Source organism: Ixodes scapularis, unplaced genomic scaffold (assembly GCF_016920785.2).
Source record: "Ixodes scapularis isolate PalLabHiFi unplaced genomic scaffold, ASM1692078v2 PGA_scaffold9__187_contigs__length_104089568, whole genome shotgun sequence".
Classification (NCBI taxonomy): Eukaryota; Metazoa; Arthropoda; class Arachnida; order Ixodida; family Ixodidae; genus Ixodes; species Ixodes scapularis.
Window position 1 is genome coordinate 10,425,280 of NW_024609884.1, and position 18,403 is coordinate 10,443,682.

Below are 18,403 nucleotides of genomic sequence, written 5' to 3' on the forward strand. Positions count from 1 at the left end.
ATGAACAAAAGTCTGCTTCATCTTGCTCCAAAATGTCATTTTCGCTAAGAATTGCGCCAAAACTGCTCCAAAAGAAGCTGCAACAAAGCAAAAAAGTTTTTTAATTTTTTTTATTATTGGTTGGTTCTGATTTCGAGAGAAGTAGGAGGAAAGGAAAATGGTACAAATATACATTTCACAGCATCTCAACTCACCTACTCACTGTATAGTTTGTTTCATCTTACAACTTGTCGGAGCAGTCGAAGGCTCTAACACATACAACCATGAACACACATACTAAAAGCGCAAGTCACGGGACATTCGCTGTACTTGATTGATTTAGTCGATGAAAGAACATCCACAGGAAGATGGACGAATGCCTTGATGTCGCGCTTTGACGCTGTTTGGTTGGTCCCATTGGCTAGTAGCGTCGGCTGAGCTTTGAATTCAGATGAGATGAGACAAGGTTTAGAGATTGTTCGCCAACCGCACTGGCGGGTTAATCGCCGACATCGTCTAAATTTTCAGACGATGTCGTCGATGTCAGGAGCTAAACGTCGTGAGAAAACATTGCAAAATAGTAGGATGGCGGCTACTCCGATTAGACAGAACCAGGGCCTTGTACTCCTGATGAGATCACTCGGTTATCATGCCTGCCGCACGCCTCCTTGCCGCGTTTTTCCTCTCGCCAGCGCATGCGCGTTGAGCTTCACCACTTTACTCCGAAGTACTAGGAGCAGTGGCTAGCACGGGTGTGTGCCTGGGTTAATGCAATAGACTCAGAACTTATGCTGAGAACTGTTCCAGGTCTACCTTTTTTGGTCTTGATTTTAGGTTGATCTCCAATTTTAACAAGCTGCTACGAGAAGAGAAAAACAAATAGAACGCGAGTCTACATTTGTATTTAGACATGAGGAAGATACATAGAAGGGGGGACGGACAACGAAGACATTTGTATGAATGCGATAGTCCAGGTAGCTCCCACGCAGCCGTCGATCGAAAAAGCAGCGACCTTTGACTTCACTCTCGTTCCAACGCCGCTAAAGAGTCTTTTTTTAATATTTTCATAATGTTTGTGGGTGGTTGTTTTTGCAGTTCATAATATTAGAGTTTTGACTTTGGTAGGTTCTTAAAATGTGTGTGTGTGTGTGTGGGGGGGGGGGGGGGTCGCATTTTTATTGATGGACATACTTTAGCAAATGTGCTGGTTTTTGCAGTAATTTTACAGAAATTATATTTACAGACTAAATCATCTTCCAGGTGTAAAAATTAGAGGGGAGAGAGGCTTCATTTTTCAATCATTGTTAATGCAAAAGCATTAACTGCCGGAGCACAGCCAGCGTTGTCTGTGACCGCGAAAAACGGCAGTTAAATTCCGGCTGAGCAAAACTGCACCTAAATTCCAGCTGAGTGAAACAAGCGATAAATTCCCATTGGCTGCGACGCATCATAGTTCCAAGGCACGCCACCCCACAGACAAGCCCTCACTCTCCCTCTCTCAGTGCCCTACTGTTTCATGTGTTTTTTTTTAGTATTCATTGGAAATGGAATCTACTCTAAGCAGAACCTTATTTCTAAAAATAAGTCTCTGTTTTCCTTTCATGCCCTATATATTTTTATTCCAAAGGGTAATTGTAACAGTGTCCAGCATCAAAGAGAAACCCTTAATCATGATCATAGATGAACTTATTTAGCAATGTAATAATCACTTTTTCATTTTCGAGTGATATGCTAACACAGGGGTTCTCAAACTTCTGAAGCCTCACAAACTGCTGCGGAACCCCTACCACCCCCCCTCCCTCCCTTCCTCCCTCCCTCCCTCCATCCATATTTGCCGACCGAAAAGCAACACATGCACAATCAAAGGCAATTTTGCTTGTGTTGCTTTCCATATATCCGCACCATATCAATCGCAATGTCAGGACAAAGTGAAATGAAGGTGCTTTCGTGCAGCCTGCAGTTTAGGGGGCAGTGGGGGGGTTGCAATTTGGGTGTTCGCAAAACCCACAAGATCAGCTCGCGGAACCCATGAGACCAGCTTGCGGAACCCCTGTGTTCCACGGAACCCAGTCTGAGAACCCCTGTGCTAACAGATGCTGGCATCTACTCCAAAAAACATCAGTGCCTGCTCCAAATCAGTATTTTCCTGCTACACAACCTGCTACAAAAAGGTCCAATGCCGCCTTCATCACTGACTTATGCACATAGTTACCTTCTCTGCCTTTAAAGCAAACTTGTACAAAAAATAAGCATTCATGTGAACTTATTGAGTACCAGGTAAAATAGTAACTGGGTAAAGTGCTAAATATATATATAAAAAAAAAAAGACTTGTCATTTTTAAGTCACGATTTGTTCTCCTATTCAGTCAACTAACCACCAAAAGAAAACAACTTCATCTGACCCTCCTGCATCAATAAGGGCAAAAAGGAAAACAGAAACTCCAGTTCACTGTCCATTTTTAACGTCTTTTGTGGCAGTCTTCCCTTTCTATGGTGGACATGTCTTCCCTCCCTGACTTGTAGACAACCTGTGCATTCACCCACATGCCCTTTTGCTTCGGATTCGAGGTTGATAGACAAATGCTTTATCCTGTGCCTAGCCTGAAGATATTTTCTCAATGTCGCACCCTGCTAGGAAACATGTCCGTTTCCTAGTGGTATGAATGAAAATAAAGTGTGTGGTTATGCTCCTAAAGTTCTTTTTGCAGCTCCGAAATTGACTTTTGACTGCTCGAAAAGGACTCTGGCCATTCACATCACTGCAATTTTGTAGGTCGACCTTTAAGGACGACCTACGTAAGCATGGCCTCGGAATTCAAAATTTAGAAGAAAAAAAAAAGCTTTTTTTTCCTTTAAAAATGATATCTTTATGTTTATTAACTTCCAAAGAATGGTTTCAGGACTTATCTCACAATAAATTATTTTTGGCATGCCGGCAGCCCTGAAAGGAGCAAGATTTTTTTCTTTTTTTTTTAATTAAGGGCTGTTTATATTTGCTTTACATAGCCAGAACTTCTCTCCCTCATTGGAAGTGCCATTTAGCCTGTAGAAGCTGTCCAGGTTTAAAAGTATTAATGGCCAGGAGAACCCCATACTATATCCAAACAGCCAAAATTTGGTATGAGCAATCTTATTGGCTGTGCTCCACCGCTGATAAAAAGGCCGTTGCAGCGGATGCGCGGTGGCTGTAGAATTTAAAAACAAATGAGGCTATGGTGCGATAGGAATAATGCAATATGTTTTTGGTGTCTGAATTACTGGGTTTAAAGGGTTCATCGAGGGAAGTTTGGAGAAAGTCGAGGATTACTATGTTATTAATTGCCAAACAGAAAGGCATAATTTTGAATTCTTTTATATTTAGAACACTTCTAGGCACAATGCGGAAAACACTTACAATACTGGAGTGCTAGTTTTTTTTGTTAAAAGTGAACAAAGCATAAAATACCGTGTACAAAAAGTTCCAGCTTAAAAACATAATTCTGAGATGTATTCCAAAAGCACCGAAAAATGCCTAAGTATAAAAGAGTTGCACAAGAGGCCAAGTTTATTATTTTATTTACCTTAAAAATAAACCGAAATAAAATCAATTCAACTAAATTTAACTAAGTGAACTAGGCCAGTTGGCATGCTTTATAGTTAAAAAAAATGTTATGCTGTAGAAAAGTGTTTTCTTTATTTCTGTGGTCCTCAACGTTGCATCTAGGTGCAATTGGGATAATCATTGTTCCACCTCCTCTCAGGCGCAATTTTATTTTACGAATACAAGAAAAGGTCTTTTGCAAAAGTAAGGTCCATTTTGTTATGTGGACATGTTTTGCTACCTCATATAAATGTTTAATTGAAGACAAAAAATTGGCACGACACCAAAAAAGTGTGAAGTGGCCGTGTTCTGTTCTTAGTGATTACTTGCATAGTTGCCCATAAAAGTACATATTCATGAATTTCCTTGGGCCTTTGAATCGGTGGACTCAAAGCTACAGGTGCCCATGCACCCGTACCTCTTAAGGCCCGTCTAAACAAGATACTTCAAAAATCGTGAGGCAACACGACTCCGACATAACTCGTGCGGCGGTCCACTTCCGTCCATTCTTTTGTCGGGTGGAAAGTTCCCTCTGTCAAATTTCGCCCGTGTCCTCCACGGGGGCCTTGAGCATGCCTATCACGTGGGTCCGGACAGTTACTCACAACCTCTGTTGGCTGTCGGTCAATCGCTCAAGTACTCCGCTGCTCTTCAGGTCCAGAAAACGGGAAAGGAAAGGGCTTTGATCGAAATCTTAACCAAATAGATCTGAGCTGCTCCGGTGTCACGTGATAACAGAGATAGAGTGACGCTGGACGCGGGTAGGTTTTCAAACGCAAAGGAACAAAACCCTTACTCTGGAGGAGGGATGTGCAGTATTTCAAATACTTTGTGTATTTTGCATTTGTATTTAATTACAAATTAGGTAATGTATTTGACGTGTGTATTTAAATACTAAAACGTGGGTATTTCAAATACAATTGTAGTTAAATACAATTTAGTGGGCGAAAATACATCCCTCAGATTTATTGTCACTGTCCAGAGCAGGAAGAAAACTACGTTCTGCATCGAATGCAGTGTCTCTCAATCAAGCACAAACATTTAGTGACTTTGTGATTACGGTGCTAGTCCAGGGCAAGAATAGTGACGAAATCGACGTTCACAGGCAGACTGGCTAAATAAGTGCCTGTAACAACTTGTGATGCTTTCCAGCCTGATTTCCATCCATATTTTTGCCGGGAACGTTCTAAATGCGCGGGTCATCCAGATTTTCGTAACTGGTGCGAGTTGCAACAATAAAAAATACTCTAGCTAGTGCTGCGCGTCTTGGTCATCTCGGTTCTTTGTTGGTCTATACCAAAATGTAATCGACAAAAAAAGCTGCTTGAAGCTCTGTACTTTTTCACCTATTACGTCCAAGCTGATTACATTTTTTTTGTGATTATATTTCTATTATGTTACTAGAGCCTCGCTCACTAACTCCCGAGTGTGCGATGCAAAATTAAAATGAGATACCCAGAAACCCGCTGCAGGTGCCCTGAAGTCGCTGACGCAAATTTTGAGGAATGTATTTGGAAAAGTATTTGGAGGAGACCAAATACATTTGGTTGTATTTGTATCTTGTACTTAAATGCTTTTTTGGAAATGTAATCAGATTTGTAATTAAATACATTTTTGACGAAGTATTTTGTATTTGTATTTCGATACATATTTGCATGTATTTTGCCCATCCCTGCTCTGGAGTAAGGTTGATTAAATTTTGGAACATGTCCAAGGATACGAGGGCTCGGCATAACAGATGTACAGCATTGCCAGGTGGCGTGTGGCATCGAGTCTGACGAGAACTGAGGTCACCGAAAAGTGGTGGAAGCGAGGAGGAAAATCGTGATGTTGGCTCAATGGTGTTCAAACAAAGATCAGACTGCTGGATGCTTTAGCTTCCACGCCACGATTTTTGACGGAGTCGTATCGCCTCACGATTTCTGAAGTGTCCTGTGTGAACAGGCCTTTACGTGCATATCAAAGCTGTCACACTTTTCACTCTTAAAGTGCTATAGAAAATTGTCGCCAAGTAGTATGCTTTGAATGGTGCAATGTTTTGGTGAGCTGCAATGTCAGTTGGAGACATGTTTTACTGGTTCCAGTGACACACCAAAAGTTTGAAATAGAGGGGGTAAAAAATACAAACACGAAAACCTGAATGTAAGTGTGCAAACAAGCTGGCGAAAAACCTGTTTTTGTCTATAGCGTGTGGAACCAAGCAGCTTAGTTGGAATTTTCTAGATTATAGCACTATATGCCAGTTGTGTCAGCACCCTCAAAAGGAACTTATTTTTCTTCTAAAAGATCTCTAGGAAAATTCATTCCTTCTCAGTCTCTACGAGCCATACTTTCACGTGTCATCAAATTGATTGTATCCTTTAAATGCACCTTGTAAAGTTACAACTCACTTAATCGTATCTCCAATTTCGTGGCGCAATTTGACGGAGCCTTATTGCAGAGAAGGCAACGGAGCTTTCGGTTGCACGTCAAAAGATCCCCAGGTGGTCGAAATTAATCCTCGGTCCTCCGCTGGGGAATGCCAGATGCCCATCAATGGGTTGGCACGTAAAACCCCCAAATTTGACTTTGACCAATTTCGTGGCATTCTGAAACCCTGAGCTTTTGCAAGCATGCCACCCAGTGCCACTCTCTGAGCGCTAAGGAGCTTGATGCATTGTGAGCTCCTGGTATTGCCCAATCGTCACAAATGAGCCTGTGTCAGCTTGAGAGTGGTTTGGTGAGGGCTCTGTACCCTGAAGTAGCAAAGAGAATGGTGCTATTTAAAACTTGTCGCCATGTCCGCAAACAATAATTAGCAACAATGGTTGACATTGATTTTGTTTTATTGGTGGTGGAAACAATGGTGGTAGAATTTGAAGAGCCTTACATCCAGTTGGCAGTGGGCCAAGTATGCATGGTTTCTGCTCCATTCTGAGTACAATATGTTAAATTTTCCCACAGGACTGCAGCATGCAGTTGACAGATGAGCCAGACAAGCGCTGCTATCCCCTGGAAGGGCACCTGCTGTGTCATGACTGCCACGTGCGTCGCATGACCATGAGCCACTCCCCTTCTGCCTTGGGCCTCAGCCATTCAATACAGGTTGGTATTCCATCGGTATGCCTATTTTTGTGTGCTGTGGCTGCAGTTGCACACTTGCAGAACTTGCCTACAAAATCTTCCAAGTTCCAGAAGGGAAGTTGTCATAACTTTTGGGCTGGGATAAATGGTTTTAGATTGGGCTTTTACTAATCGTATATTGTTTAGTGGGCCAAACGAAAACTACCGTAAGATACCGAGCAAGCGCCTCCCCAAAATTATAGAGGGGCCCTTATTCGGGTCAGGACCAAAATTCAAGATGGCCGCCACAAGTGGCGGCCAGTAAAACAAAAAAAGAGCATTATAGCCTGCATTGCTCAAAATGTTTATTGAGGGACACTTCAATCAATATTCAATCCGGAAAATGGCAGTTTTGGCATTCACCTCAGTCGCTATCAAAGCCACAAACTGGTTCCTCAGAATCGGATCTAAAAATGAGGTCTAGGCCCTCGGTCCGCAGCTCGTTGAGGTTCTCGGGGACAACAGCACCGATGTCAGAAAGCCGTTCATGAAGATCGCCCTCCTTGCTGCACGTCCAGAGTTCCTTTCGCGCTCTAAGAACTTGTACAAGCTGTCGTCAACTTTGCTGAAGACGGGGCACCGTTGCTCAATTTGCGTCATACCTTTGACTTCCAGAAGTTATGTTGCAGCCAAACTTTGTACTTGGTGTGCCTCTCGCGGTACCGTCTACGGTCCAACTTGAAATGGCGAGAGGTCAGGTGGATGCTTTTGCCATTCTTCCGATGCCAGTCCACAACTTCGAGTTTCGTTTGCACCATATACTGATGCTTGGCGAACAAAGACAACCGTTCCCAACGAGGGCACTAAGGAAATGGCGGCGATGGCTGGTGGTGCATTCTCATAGCAACCTCTTGGATTGAATTGGATTCAATATTGGCTTTGTACACTGCAACAACCACAAAGCCCAAAACAAAGCTAAGAAAAAAAATGCCTTGGGGAGGGGCGGCAGCGGGAAGGAGGGTGGGGTGGGGCGCTTGCTTGGTTTTGCACAGAACTGGGAAATTCCCGGAAGATGTAGGGGGGCACTTACTGAAGTGAGGGCGCATGCTCGGTATTTTACGGTAGTACACAAGGGTAGAAAGCCAAACGCCAGCTTTTCGGCACAATTATTTGAAAATATAGTGAACTATGTCTTACCTCCTTTCCTTGGAAAGCTCTTCGCCTCTTCACTGTGATGCGTCCGTGGTGCCCAAGCACAATAGCCGAACCGAGCTCACGCATTGAACACAAGCACTGCGCCACTTAAACATATGCGCTCATCAACAATCAATCTGTCGACGAATATTTGGATTCAAGTTCATGGCCAGTGAGTGCCGTGATGGCACTTACCACTTGCGAATGACAAGTTCCATAGTGTGCTTAAAAAGCACGGTGGAAGCTTGAAGTCGTCGCATTCCGATGAAATTCGAGACTCCAGCAAAACGGATGGCACCTTGCGGGAAAACACTGAACTGGCCAGACCTGGTCCTTTGGCGATTTCTGCTTGTCCCTTGTGGCTTCCCTGATTGCATGTTGTCGATGGCTGGCGTGGTAGCCGCCGAAGTAAAGTGAAGCAAGTTGCGTTGTTTGTGTCCAAACCAATGAAAACGGCAGCAATGACCGCGCCACAGGGAAAAGCATGGCTCATAATGGCTTGAGGAATTATGTGCACCTTGCATTGCTTCTCATGTCGTGTAGGGCAAACAGTTGTCCCGGTGACTCTGTCGTTATTGTCGTATCAGCGAATTGCCTAGGTCCCACGGAACAACCTACGCAACCGTGTGAACCAGATATTATGTGTTTATCAACATTCGTCAGTACAGTAGGAGAGAGGCAGTTTTTTTCACTGCTTCCCCGGAAGATCAAGCCTCTGGAAGCTCCTTTACACCAACACACGAATGCACATTTGGAACATAGTGAATAAAAATCGGGGCAATCCATTTTGAGGCCAATGCTTGGCCTGTACCCCAGCGTTGAGCTGGTATATGGCACGGCACCACCTGGTTTCGACTGTCGTATTTGCTCCGAAAGCGGTGACCCCTATAGGTCGCCGGAGTTGCGAATACTATGTCACGACCACGTGATTTCTCATTTTGCCTTTGAGTTGCGAGGGAAAGCTAAGGAGGAAGAAGTTGAAAAATCACTTCATGGAAGTGTCTTCGACAGTCTTTAGGGACAACATAATAACTAAGCACGATACTATCCATCATGCATCGGAAGTCCATGAACCAACTATTGCTGCCATGGGTATTGTAAGTTCCCCACAAACAGACGTGTCATTCTTTCTCAATCTAAAACCAGTTCGCCCGAAGCTGTTTTGCTCTTGTTCGAGAACTTCCATGGGGACGAAAATGCTAACTATATAGTATTTGTGCTTCTAAAGTGCATTGAAGTTGGCTATTGGATCTCGTCTCTGCACCCTTTGCATGAGGGAGCAAGCATTGTGCTTGTCCAAAAGTACACCAGTAGTGGTGACAGACTAACAAAAACTGAGAGCTACACACTAGAAAATTTCAACGTAGAATGCTCTGAAAGGGATACTGCAACGAAATTTCGGTGATTATTGCTTGGTCTATTCGTGTTCAAGGGAGCAGTATCACATCAGACGCACCAATTTTGTTGAAAAAGACACGAAAGTGAATTTTAAAACAAATTCGATTAATAAAGAGCGCCTGGTGGATGTCACTAACGCCTCGTTTGTACTGCCCGTCTAGCAACCCTGACGGGTAGTGGTAACTGTCTTGCCTCCGGCCACCATGGGAGAAGAGGGGAAGGAGGAACTCCCCTCCCCCTGAGACTCTCTTTTGTGTGTTTCATACGGTGCTATTGTTCTCTACAAGATTATAGAACATTAACCAGTCACTCAAAATTCATACAAAAGCAGCTTTGGGGTTAGCTGCGGTGGCCTGATTGCTGGCGTGCTTCGGCCGCTTTGGTGGCTGGAATGGCTAGGACATCCTCTCGACTTCAGCCTCGCCGTAGCTTCGCTCGTTCCAAGACAATCTATGTCACAATTGCAGCGGATGCCACATGCTCTCCGCTGGCTGCTTTCCGAGCACTTGCCAGAGTGGGCTGTTTATAATGAAAAATTCAGCCATCAGGCTCAAAATACAAATGTGCGATTGTCATTTACGAATATTGTGGATCATATTCAGCCTACTTCTGAACACGATGGGTATATTTCAAATTTGGTTGAAGTCCCTTTAAAGGGGTTAGGGCATGAAAATTAAACAGGGAGAGAATTCTTGAAATTGAAGGCCCATAGGCTACTTAGTATATAATCCAAATTTCACAATTTTTAGAGCTCCAGTAATTGCAATAATCAATTTACGAATGTTGATCATTTTCATCTGGTGACCAGGCAACACTGCTTTAAGGCCTGTTCAAACAGGACACTTTAGAAATTGTGAGGCGACAAAACTCTGACACAAGTCATGCGGCGGTCTGCTTCCGTCCTTCTTTGCTGGGAGGAAAGTTCCCTCTGTCAAAGTCTTCAGAAATCATGAGGCGACACAACTCTCACATTAGCCATGCGGCAGTCTGCTTCTGCCCCTTTTTGCCAGGAGGAAAGTTCCCTCTGGCAAAGTTCTCAAAAATTGTGAGGCGACACAACTCTGACATTAGACATGCGGCGGTCTGCTTCCCTCCTTTTTTGCTGGGAGGAAAGTTCCTTCTGTCAAAGTCTTCAGAAATCGTGAGGCAACACAACTCCGACATTAGTCATGCGGCAGTCTGTTTCTGTCCCTTTTTGCCGGGAGGAAAGTTCCCTCTGTCAAAGTCTTCAGAAATCATGAGGCGACACAACTCTGACATTAGTCATGCGGCGGTCTGCTTCTGTCCCTTTTTGCTTCGAGGAAAGTTCCCTCTGTCAAAGTCTTCAGAAATAGTGAAGCGACACAACTCTGACATTAGTCATGCGGCGGTCTGCTTCTGTCCCTTTTTGCCGGGGGAAAGTTTCCTCTGTCAAAGTCTTCAGAAATCGTGAGGCGACACAATTACATTAGTCATGCGGCGGTCTGCTTCCGCCCTTTTTTGCCGGGAGGAAAGTTCCCTCTGTCAAAGTCTTCAGAAATCATGAGGCGACACAACTCTGACATTAGTCATGCGGCGGTCTGCTTCTGTCCCTTTTTGCTGGGAGGAAAGTTCCCTCTGTCAAAGTCTTCAGAAATCATGAGGCGACACAACTCTGACATTAGTCATGCGGCGGTCTGCTTCTGTCCCTTTTTGCTTCGAGGAAAGTTCCCTCTGTCAAAGTCTTCAGAAATAGTGAAGCGACACAACTCTGACATTAGTCATGCGGCGGTCTGCTTCTGTCCCTTTTTGCCGGGAGGAAAGTTTCCTCTGTCAAAGTCTTCAGAAATCGTGAAGCGACACAACTCTGACATTAGTCATGCGGCGGTCTGCTTCTGTCCCTTTTTGCCGGGAGGGAAGTTCCCTCTGTCAAAGTCTTCAGAAATCGTGAAGCGACACAACTCTGACATTAGTCATGCGGCGGTCTGCTTCTGTCCCTTTTTGCTGGGAGGGAAGTTCCCTCTGTCAAAGTCTTCAGAAATCGTGAAGCGACACAACTCTGACATTAGTCATGCGGCGGTCTGCTTCTGTCCCTTTTTGCTGGGAGGGAAGTTCCCTCTGTCAAAGTCTTCAGAAATAGTGAAGCGACACAACTCTGACATTAGTCATGCGGCGGTCTGCTTCTGTCCCTTTTTGCCGGGGGAAAGTTTCCTCTGTCAAAGTCTTCAGAAATCGTGAGGCGACACAATTACATTAGTCATGCGGCGGTCTGCTTCCGCCCTTTTTTGCCGGGAGGAAAGTTCCCTCTGTCAAAGTCTTCAGAAATCATGAGGCGACACAACTCTGACATTAGTCATGCGGCGGTCTGCTTCTGTCCCTTTTTGCTGGGAGGAAAGTTCCCTCTGTCAAAGTCTTCAGAAATCGTGAAGCGACACAACTCTGACATTAGTCATGCGGCGGTCTGCTTCTGTCCCTTTTTGCTGGGAGGGAAGTTCCCTCTGTCAAAGTCTTCAGAAATCGTGAAGCGACACAACTCTGACATTAGTCATGCGGCGGTCTGCTTCTGTCCCTTTTTGCTGAGAGGGAAGTTCCCTCTGTCAAAGTCTGCAGAAATCGTGAAGCGACACAACTCTGACATTAGTCATGCGGCAGTCTGTTTCTGTCCCTTTTTGCCGGGAGGAAAGTTCCCTCTGTCAAAGTCTTCAAAAATCGTGAAGCAACACAACTCTGACATTAGTCATGCGGCAGTCTGTTTCTGTCCCTTTTTGCTGGGAGGGAAGTTCCCTCTGTCAAAGTCTTCAGAAATCGTGAAGCGACACAACTCTGACATTAGTCATGCGGCGGTCTGCTTCTGTCCCTTTTTGCTGGGAGGAAAGTTCCCTCTGTCAAAGTCTTCAAAAATCGTGAAGCGACACAACTCTGACATTAGTCATGCGGCGGTCTGCTTCTGTCCCTTTTTGCTGGGAGGGAAGTTCCCTCTGTCAAAGTCTTCAGAAATCGTGAAGCGACACAACTCTGACATTAGTCATGCGGCGGTCTGCTTCTGTCCCTTTTTGCTGAGAGGGAAGTTCCCTCTGTCAAAGTCTTCAGAAATCGTGAAGCGACACAACTCTGACATTAGTCATGCGGCGGTCTGCTTCTGTCCCTTTTTGCTGGGAGGAAAGTTCCCTCTGTCAAAGTCTTCAGAAATCGTGAAGCGACACAACTCTGACATTAGTCATGCGGCGGTCTGCTTCTGTCCCTTTTTGCTGGGAGGGAAGTTCCCTCTGTCAAAGTCTTCAGAAATCGTGAAGGGACACAACTCTGACATTAGTCATGCGGCAGTCTGTTTCTGTCCCTTTTTGCTGGGAGGGAAGTTCCCTCTGTCAAAGTCTTCAGAAATCGTGAAGCGACACAACTCTGACATTAGTCATGCGGCGGTCTGCTTCTGTCCCTTTTTGCTGGGAGGGAAGTTCCCTCTGTCAAAGCCTTCAGAAATCGTGAAGCGACACAACTCTGACATTAGTCATGCGGCGGTCTGCTTCTGTCCCTTTTTGCTGGGAGGAAAGTTCCCTCTGTCAAAGTCTTCAGAAATCGTGAAGCGACACAACTCTGACATTAGTCATGCGGCAGTCTGTTTCTGTCCCTTTTTGCCGGGAGGAAAGTTCCCTCTGTCAAAGTCTTCAAAAATCGTGAAGCGACACAACTCTGACATTAGTCATGCGGCGGTCTGCTTCTGTCCCTTTTTGCTGGGAGGGAAGTTCCCTCTGTCAAAGTCTTCAGAAATCGTGAAGCGACACAACTCTGACATTAGTCATGCGGCGGTCTGCTTCTGTCCCTTTTTGCTGGGAGGAAAGTTCCCTCTGTCAAAGTCTTCAAAAATCGTGAAGCGACACAACTCTGACATTAGTCATGCGGCGGTCTGCTTCTGTCCCTTTTTGCTGGGAGGGAAGTTCCCTCTGTCAAAGTCTTCAGAAATGGTGAAGCGACACAACTCTGACATTAGTCATGCGGCGGTCTGCTTCTGTCCCTTTTTGCTGAGAGGGAAGTTCCCTCTGTCAAAGTCTTCAGAAATCGTGAAGCGACACAACTCTGACATTAGTCATGCGGCGGTCTGCTTCTGTCCCTTTTTGCTGGGAGGAAAGTTCCCTCTGTCAAAGTCTTCAGAAATCGTGAAGCGACACAACTCTGACATTAGTCATGCGGCGGTCTGCTTCTGTCCCTTTTTGCTGGGAGGGAAGTTCCCTCTGTCAAAGTCTTCAGAAATCGTGAAGGGACACAACTCTGACATTAGTCATGCGGCAGTCTGTTTCTGTCCCTTTTTGCCGGGAGGGAAGTTCCCTCTGTCAAAGTCTTCAAAAATCGTGAAGCGACACAACTCTGACATTAGTCATGCGGCGGTCTGCTTCTGTCCCTTTTTGCTGGGAGGGAAGTTCCCTCTGTCAAAGCCTTCAGAAATCGTGAAGCGACACAACTCTGACATTAGTCATGCGGCGGTCTGCTTCTGTCCCTTTTTGCTGGGAGGAAAGTTCCCTCTGTCAAAGTCTTCAGAAATCGTGAAGCGACACAACTCTGACATTAGTCATGCGGCGGTCTGCTTCTGTCCCTTTTTGCTGGGAGGAAATTTCCCTCTGTCAAAGTCTTCAGAAATCGTGAGGCGACACAACTCTGACATTAGTCATGCGGCGGTCTGCTTCTGTCCCTTTTTGCCGGCAGGAAAGTTCCCTCTGTCAAAGTCTTCAGAAATCGTGAGGCGACACAATTACATTAGTCATGCGGCAGGTCTGCTTTCGTCCTTTTTTGCCGGGAGGAAAGTTCCCTCTGACAAAGTCTTCAGAAATCGTCAGGCGACACAACTCTGACATTAGTCATGTGGCGGTCTGCTTCTGTCCCTTTTTGCCGGAAAAAAAGTTCCCTCTGTCAAAGTCTTCAGAAATCATGACGCGACACAACTCTGACATTAGTCATGCGGCGGTCTACTTCTGTCGTTTTTTGCCGGGAGGAAAGTTCCCTTTGTCAAAGTCTTCAGAAATCGTGAGGCGGCACAACATCACCTATATTTAGCAATATAGATGATGATGTCTTTCCCATGCCATAATGAATATGTCAAATGCTAGTGTCTTTACGTTTATGTTTGTTCTTCCCTGGGCTGCTATGGAAGGCAGAGGCTAGTCAAGCAGCGTGTCAGTTGCTTTTTTCTCTGCCTCCTTTCTCTGGTTCAGGGATCAATAAAGAATTTTGAATTTGAATTTGACATTAGTGCGGCGGTCTGCTTCTGTCCGTTTTTGCCGGGAGGAAGGTTCTCTCTGTCAAAGTTTGCTCGTGTCCTTCATGGGGGCATTGAGCGTGCTCATCACGTGGGTCCGGACAGCCACTCACAAGCTCTGTTGACTGTCGGCCAATCGTTCAAGGCCTCCGCTGCTCTTCAGGTCCCGTAAACGGGAAAGGGAAGGGCTGTATTGGAAATCTTAACCAATTGGATCCGAGTTACTCCGGCTGGTCTTGTCACATGATAACAGAGATAGAGCGACGCTGGACGCGGGTAGGTTGAGTAAATTTTTGAAACACGGTCAAGGATACCACGGCCCTGCAGGACAGATGGGCAGCATTGGCAAGTGGCGTGTGACGTCAAGTCTGACAAGCATCGAGGTCAATAAAAAGCGAAGGAAGTGAGGAGGAAAGTCTTAATGTTTGCTTAATGGTGTTCAAACAGACATCGACCTGCCGTACTTCAGCCGCTTCCAAATTCCAACACTTTTGAGGGAGTTGTGTCGCCTCACGATTTCTAAAGCCTCCTATTTGGACAGCTGCTTAGTCACACCACAAGATATATCATATTTAGTTCAGCGCTCTTCCATTCTCGCCCATGCTCGCCCAAGCTCGCCTCGCCATGTTACGATCGCACACTCTCCGCTGCTCGGAGCAAGCAGCGAGAGTAAGAGCGTACTCCATAGTATGCTCTTGCTCTCGTCCACTTGCCCTTTCATCTTCCACCCTGCATGCTTGTGCGTGATCGTCACCGGCAACGGCGAGTTTGTCCGTAAAGATCTCGTCGTTGCTGGAGCTGGTTGCGGGCCAGTCGAAGTCAAAATGACCAGCTTCCAACATCTTTTGTGATCACTCTCATCGCTTCTGCGATCAGTGTCGAAGGCTCCGACAAAGCGAGTGATGCTGTAGACGTCACCGACTCGAAACCGCGTGCTCAAAACGGGGAAGGTAATGTGGAAGCTGAAGCGGGTGGCTCCAAGGGTCCCACATATAAATCAATTTATCTACGAAACTATCCCGCTATTTTCAAAATAAATTTAGCAGGATTATAGGAACGTACAACGGGTCTTAGCAGTATAGATATCACATATTTTATTTTTGGCATGCCTAACTCCTTTAACCACAGGCCACAGTGGATACATCGGTGTTCCTCATTTGGAACCATGATGGGCGCTTGCTTCATCCTGTTCTTTTCACAGCCATTGACCCGTTGACATCATAAATGACTCATTTTATGACGTCCTTTTTCTATTCCAGGGTGCACAAGCACAGATAGTGTGGAATGGAGCCCAGCTACATTAACTTCAATAGCTTCACTCTCAGGTCAGTTTAACTTCATGGTTTCATACTTGGCAGTGATATGTTGCTAAGTGGCCCTTCTGGAGAGTGCAGTGCCAACTTTCTTTGGTTACTGAAGGATGAACAGGTTTAAGAATAAAGTGGACTAAAATCTCCTAGGAGTAGATGGATGTGTTTCTTTTGTGTTGTCACCTTAAGATGCAACCAGTTTGGTGTGGATGTAGCATCTTTAATTATATTAGCTTTCGTCAGTATTACTGGAGTTATCATTGAACTTCACAGCTTGAGAGCGTGAAGTGAGAACATTGAACTTGGTTAGCTGAACCCATGAAAAGAAGCACCCAGCTTCTGTTAAAATAAGGTGATAACCTTTTGAAACAGGCATTTTTACTTTTCATATGTAACCCCCTAAGTGCTAAGTGCCCCCCCCTTTTTTTTTCGAAAAGTAATTTTAAAGTACCATATGGTTTTATTTGGAAGTTTTATTCCTCTAGTGATACAGATAAAATTTCAAAAGTTTAAGACGCAAAAATCAGCAATAGCGAAAAAAAAAAAAAAAAATGTGCCAACTAAAACGAGTGTTGCCATCTATGATCAGCGCCGCAAACTACTCGGACGAGCCTAGCTCGTCTGTGGAAATGAGGGCTACCGAAAAAAAACACTGGACGAGCAGAGCTCGTCCATGGCCTTTAAAGGGTTAATATCTGAGCATGCAAGAAATGGCCTAGCACTATCTCAAACCTAGACATAAAAATGAGTGTTAATAGTATTTGAAATAAATATGATGTGCAGTGATATGATGTGCAGTGAATACAGGGCACCAATTAGGTGCTTGTTTCATGCCCGAGTCTGAAAAGAAACATAACTTGCACTGTTTGTTTCACACTGCATGTAAAAACCGCTTCAGGGTGGTTTCAAGGTTGAGCTTCTTACAACATGACTAACAACTTTACAGCACTCTCCAGATGTGATGTAGCAAATGTGGGGGCCACAACGTTTTGTATTAATTGCAACAGCCCTGTTAGTCCCCAAAACGATTACTTAATCATCATAGCCTTCCTATTCACTATTTCGCACCAATAAAGTGGTTTAAATTTATGCGACTCAGGTTTCCCATGTACTTCAAGGAATTAAGGGGCACTGAAGTGGATTCTGAGATTCTCTGTTTAGTGTTATAACTCAGTCTACGGACTCTTATACCCAAATCACGCAACAGTGTAAAAGTACCTTTAGCATAGGTACCGGTAGTAAAGGTAGCTGGAGATTGTAATCACACAGCGCATTAAAGTTCTTTTTGCTAAGGGTGTTCCTGTGTTAAACGAAGCTCGCCGAGCTTTCTTTACAGCTACAGGGAGTAGCCTCGGACCCACAAACTCAAAATAAACATCACAGATATATAAATATGTCTTGTTTGATGCATTATAACAAATTGAATATATATAAGCAGCAAATTATGAAATAGTTGTGGACACAAATGCGATGGAATAATACATTAACGAGGAACGCATACTCCAGCTAGCAGGTAGCAGCGACGGCACGTGGAAAACAATGTCTGCTACGAACCCGAACGCGATGGGCCACTGCGAGCTCTTTTTTCAAGGTTGTAGACGAGTCGTCCGACTCTCTCGCCCAGGACCCTTTATCCTCGTCGTCGTCCATCCCTTTCGGTGGCGTGACTGGCGGAACCGTGTAAGACTCAGATGTGGTTTGTTTCTGCCGGGCACTATTTAGCTACTTCAGTGAGAACTTTCCGGAAAAATGGAGCTGCTAAACAGAAAGGGTCGCCCACCTTGCAATGGAAACTGGTAAATGCAGATGATTTAGGGCCAGTGTGGCCAGACGGGTCGAACGTTTTAAAGCGAGACTCGTATAGATGCGCCCTTAGACCATAGAGTTATTATAATGTACGCTAGAGGTTCAACTGGCGCTAGTGTGCTGCTGCAAATTGAAGCAGACAGCAACCAGTCCGAAATCGACTTCCGGTAATGCATTGCTATGGGGAAAAGCGGGTGCATTTTCTCTCTGCGCTCGATTATAAGAGCAAATATCACGAATAATTCGTACGTACTAGGTAGCTTGGAACTTTTCTCAGTCACGCAGACGAAATAATTGGTCAGTTACAGCGTTTTCATTTGAAATTCGTGGCACGAAAAACGATGCTAAAACCGCTTCGTACGTGTATTTATGTGCACTGTCGGACACTGTTAGCGCGAACACGGCGTCGGCACTTTTCAACATGAGGGACATACGTGCCAAACGAGCGAAGGACATGTGGGAAACCAAGAGAGACGGCAAGAACTACACAGTAACACTGGATAAGTAACTCTTTGTGCATGCAGACGATCAAATAAATTGAAAGTCACGTACTATAGTCAGATTTGTAATAAATAAGTACTGCTTTCTTCTTTCTGCTCATGAATATGTGCAAAGATGCATGTTCTGGGTTCAAATCATCACCCGCAGGCTCCAGATCTTTGCGAATGGGGAGAAGCCAGAGAACAGGTGCCCGATTAAAACTGCCCGACATAGGAAATAATAAAAAGACACACCTCTCGTAGCCCACATATTTTATTTTTTTAGCAGACTGTAAAGATGCACGACGGAGTCTTCATATAGTGACAGAAAGGACATATTAGCAATATATAAGCGCCACCAAAATGCTATTGAACCTTAAACGCATTCTACATTCCTTTCGATTGTTATTTT

General features: G+C 44.9%; 1 protein-coding gene across 1 annotated transcript in view; it reads left to right on the forward strand.

Moving 5' to 3' along the window:
- Nucleotides 1-18,403, forward strand: part of LOC8031931 (Wilms tumor protein 1-interacting protein) — a 111,932-nt gene that overhangs the window by 86,822 nt on the left and 6,707 nt on the right. Inside the window, exons 8-9 of the mRNA XM_029988966.4 lie at nucleotides 6,503-6,643; nucleotides 15,656-15,721. Coding sequence (XP_029844826.1) covers nucleotides 6,503-6,643; nucleotides 15,656-15,700 — 186 coding nt within the window. The 3' untranslated portion in view covers nucleotides 15,701-15,721. The remainder of the gene's footprint in view (nucleotides 1-6,502; nucleotides 6,644-15,655; nucleotides 15,722-18,403) is intronic.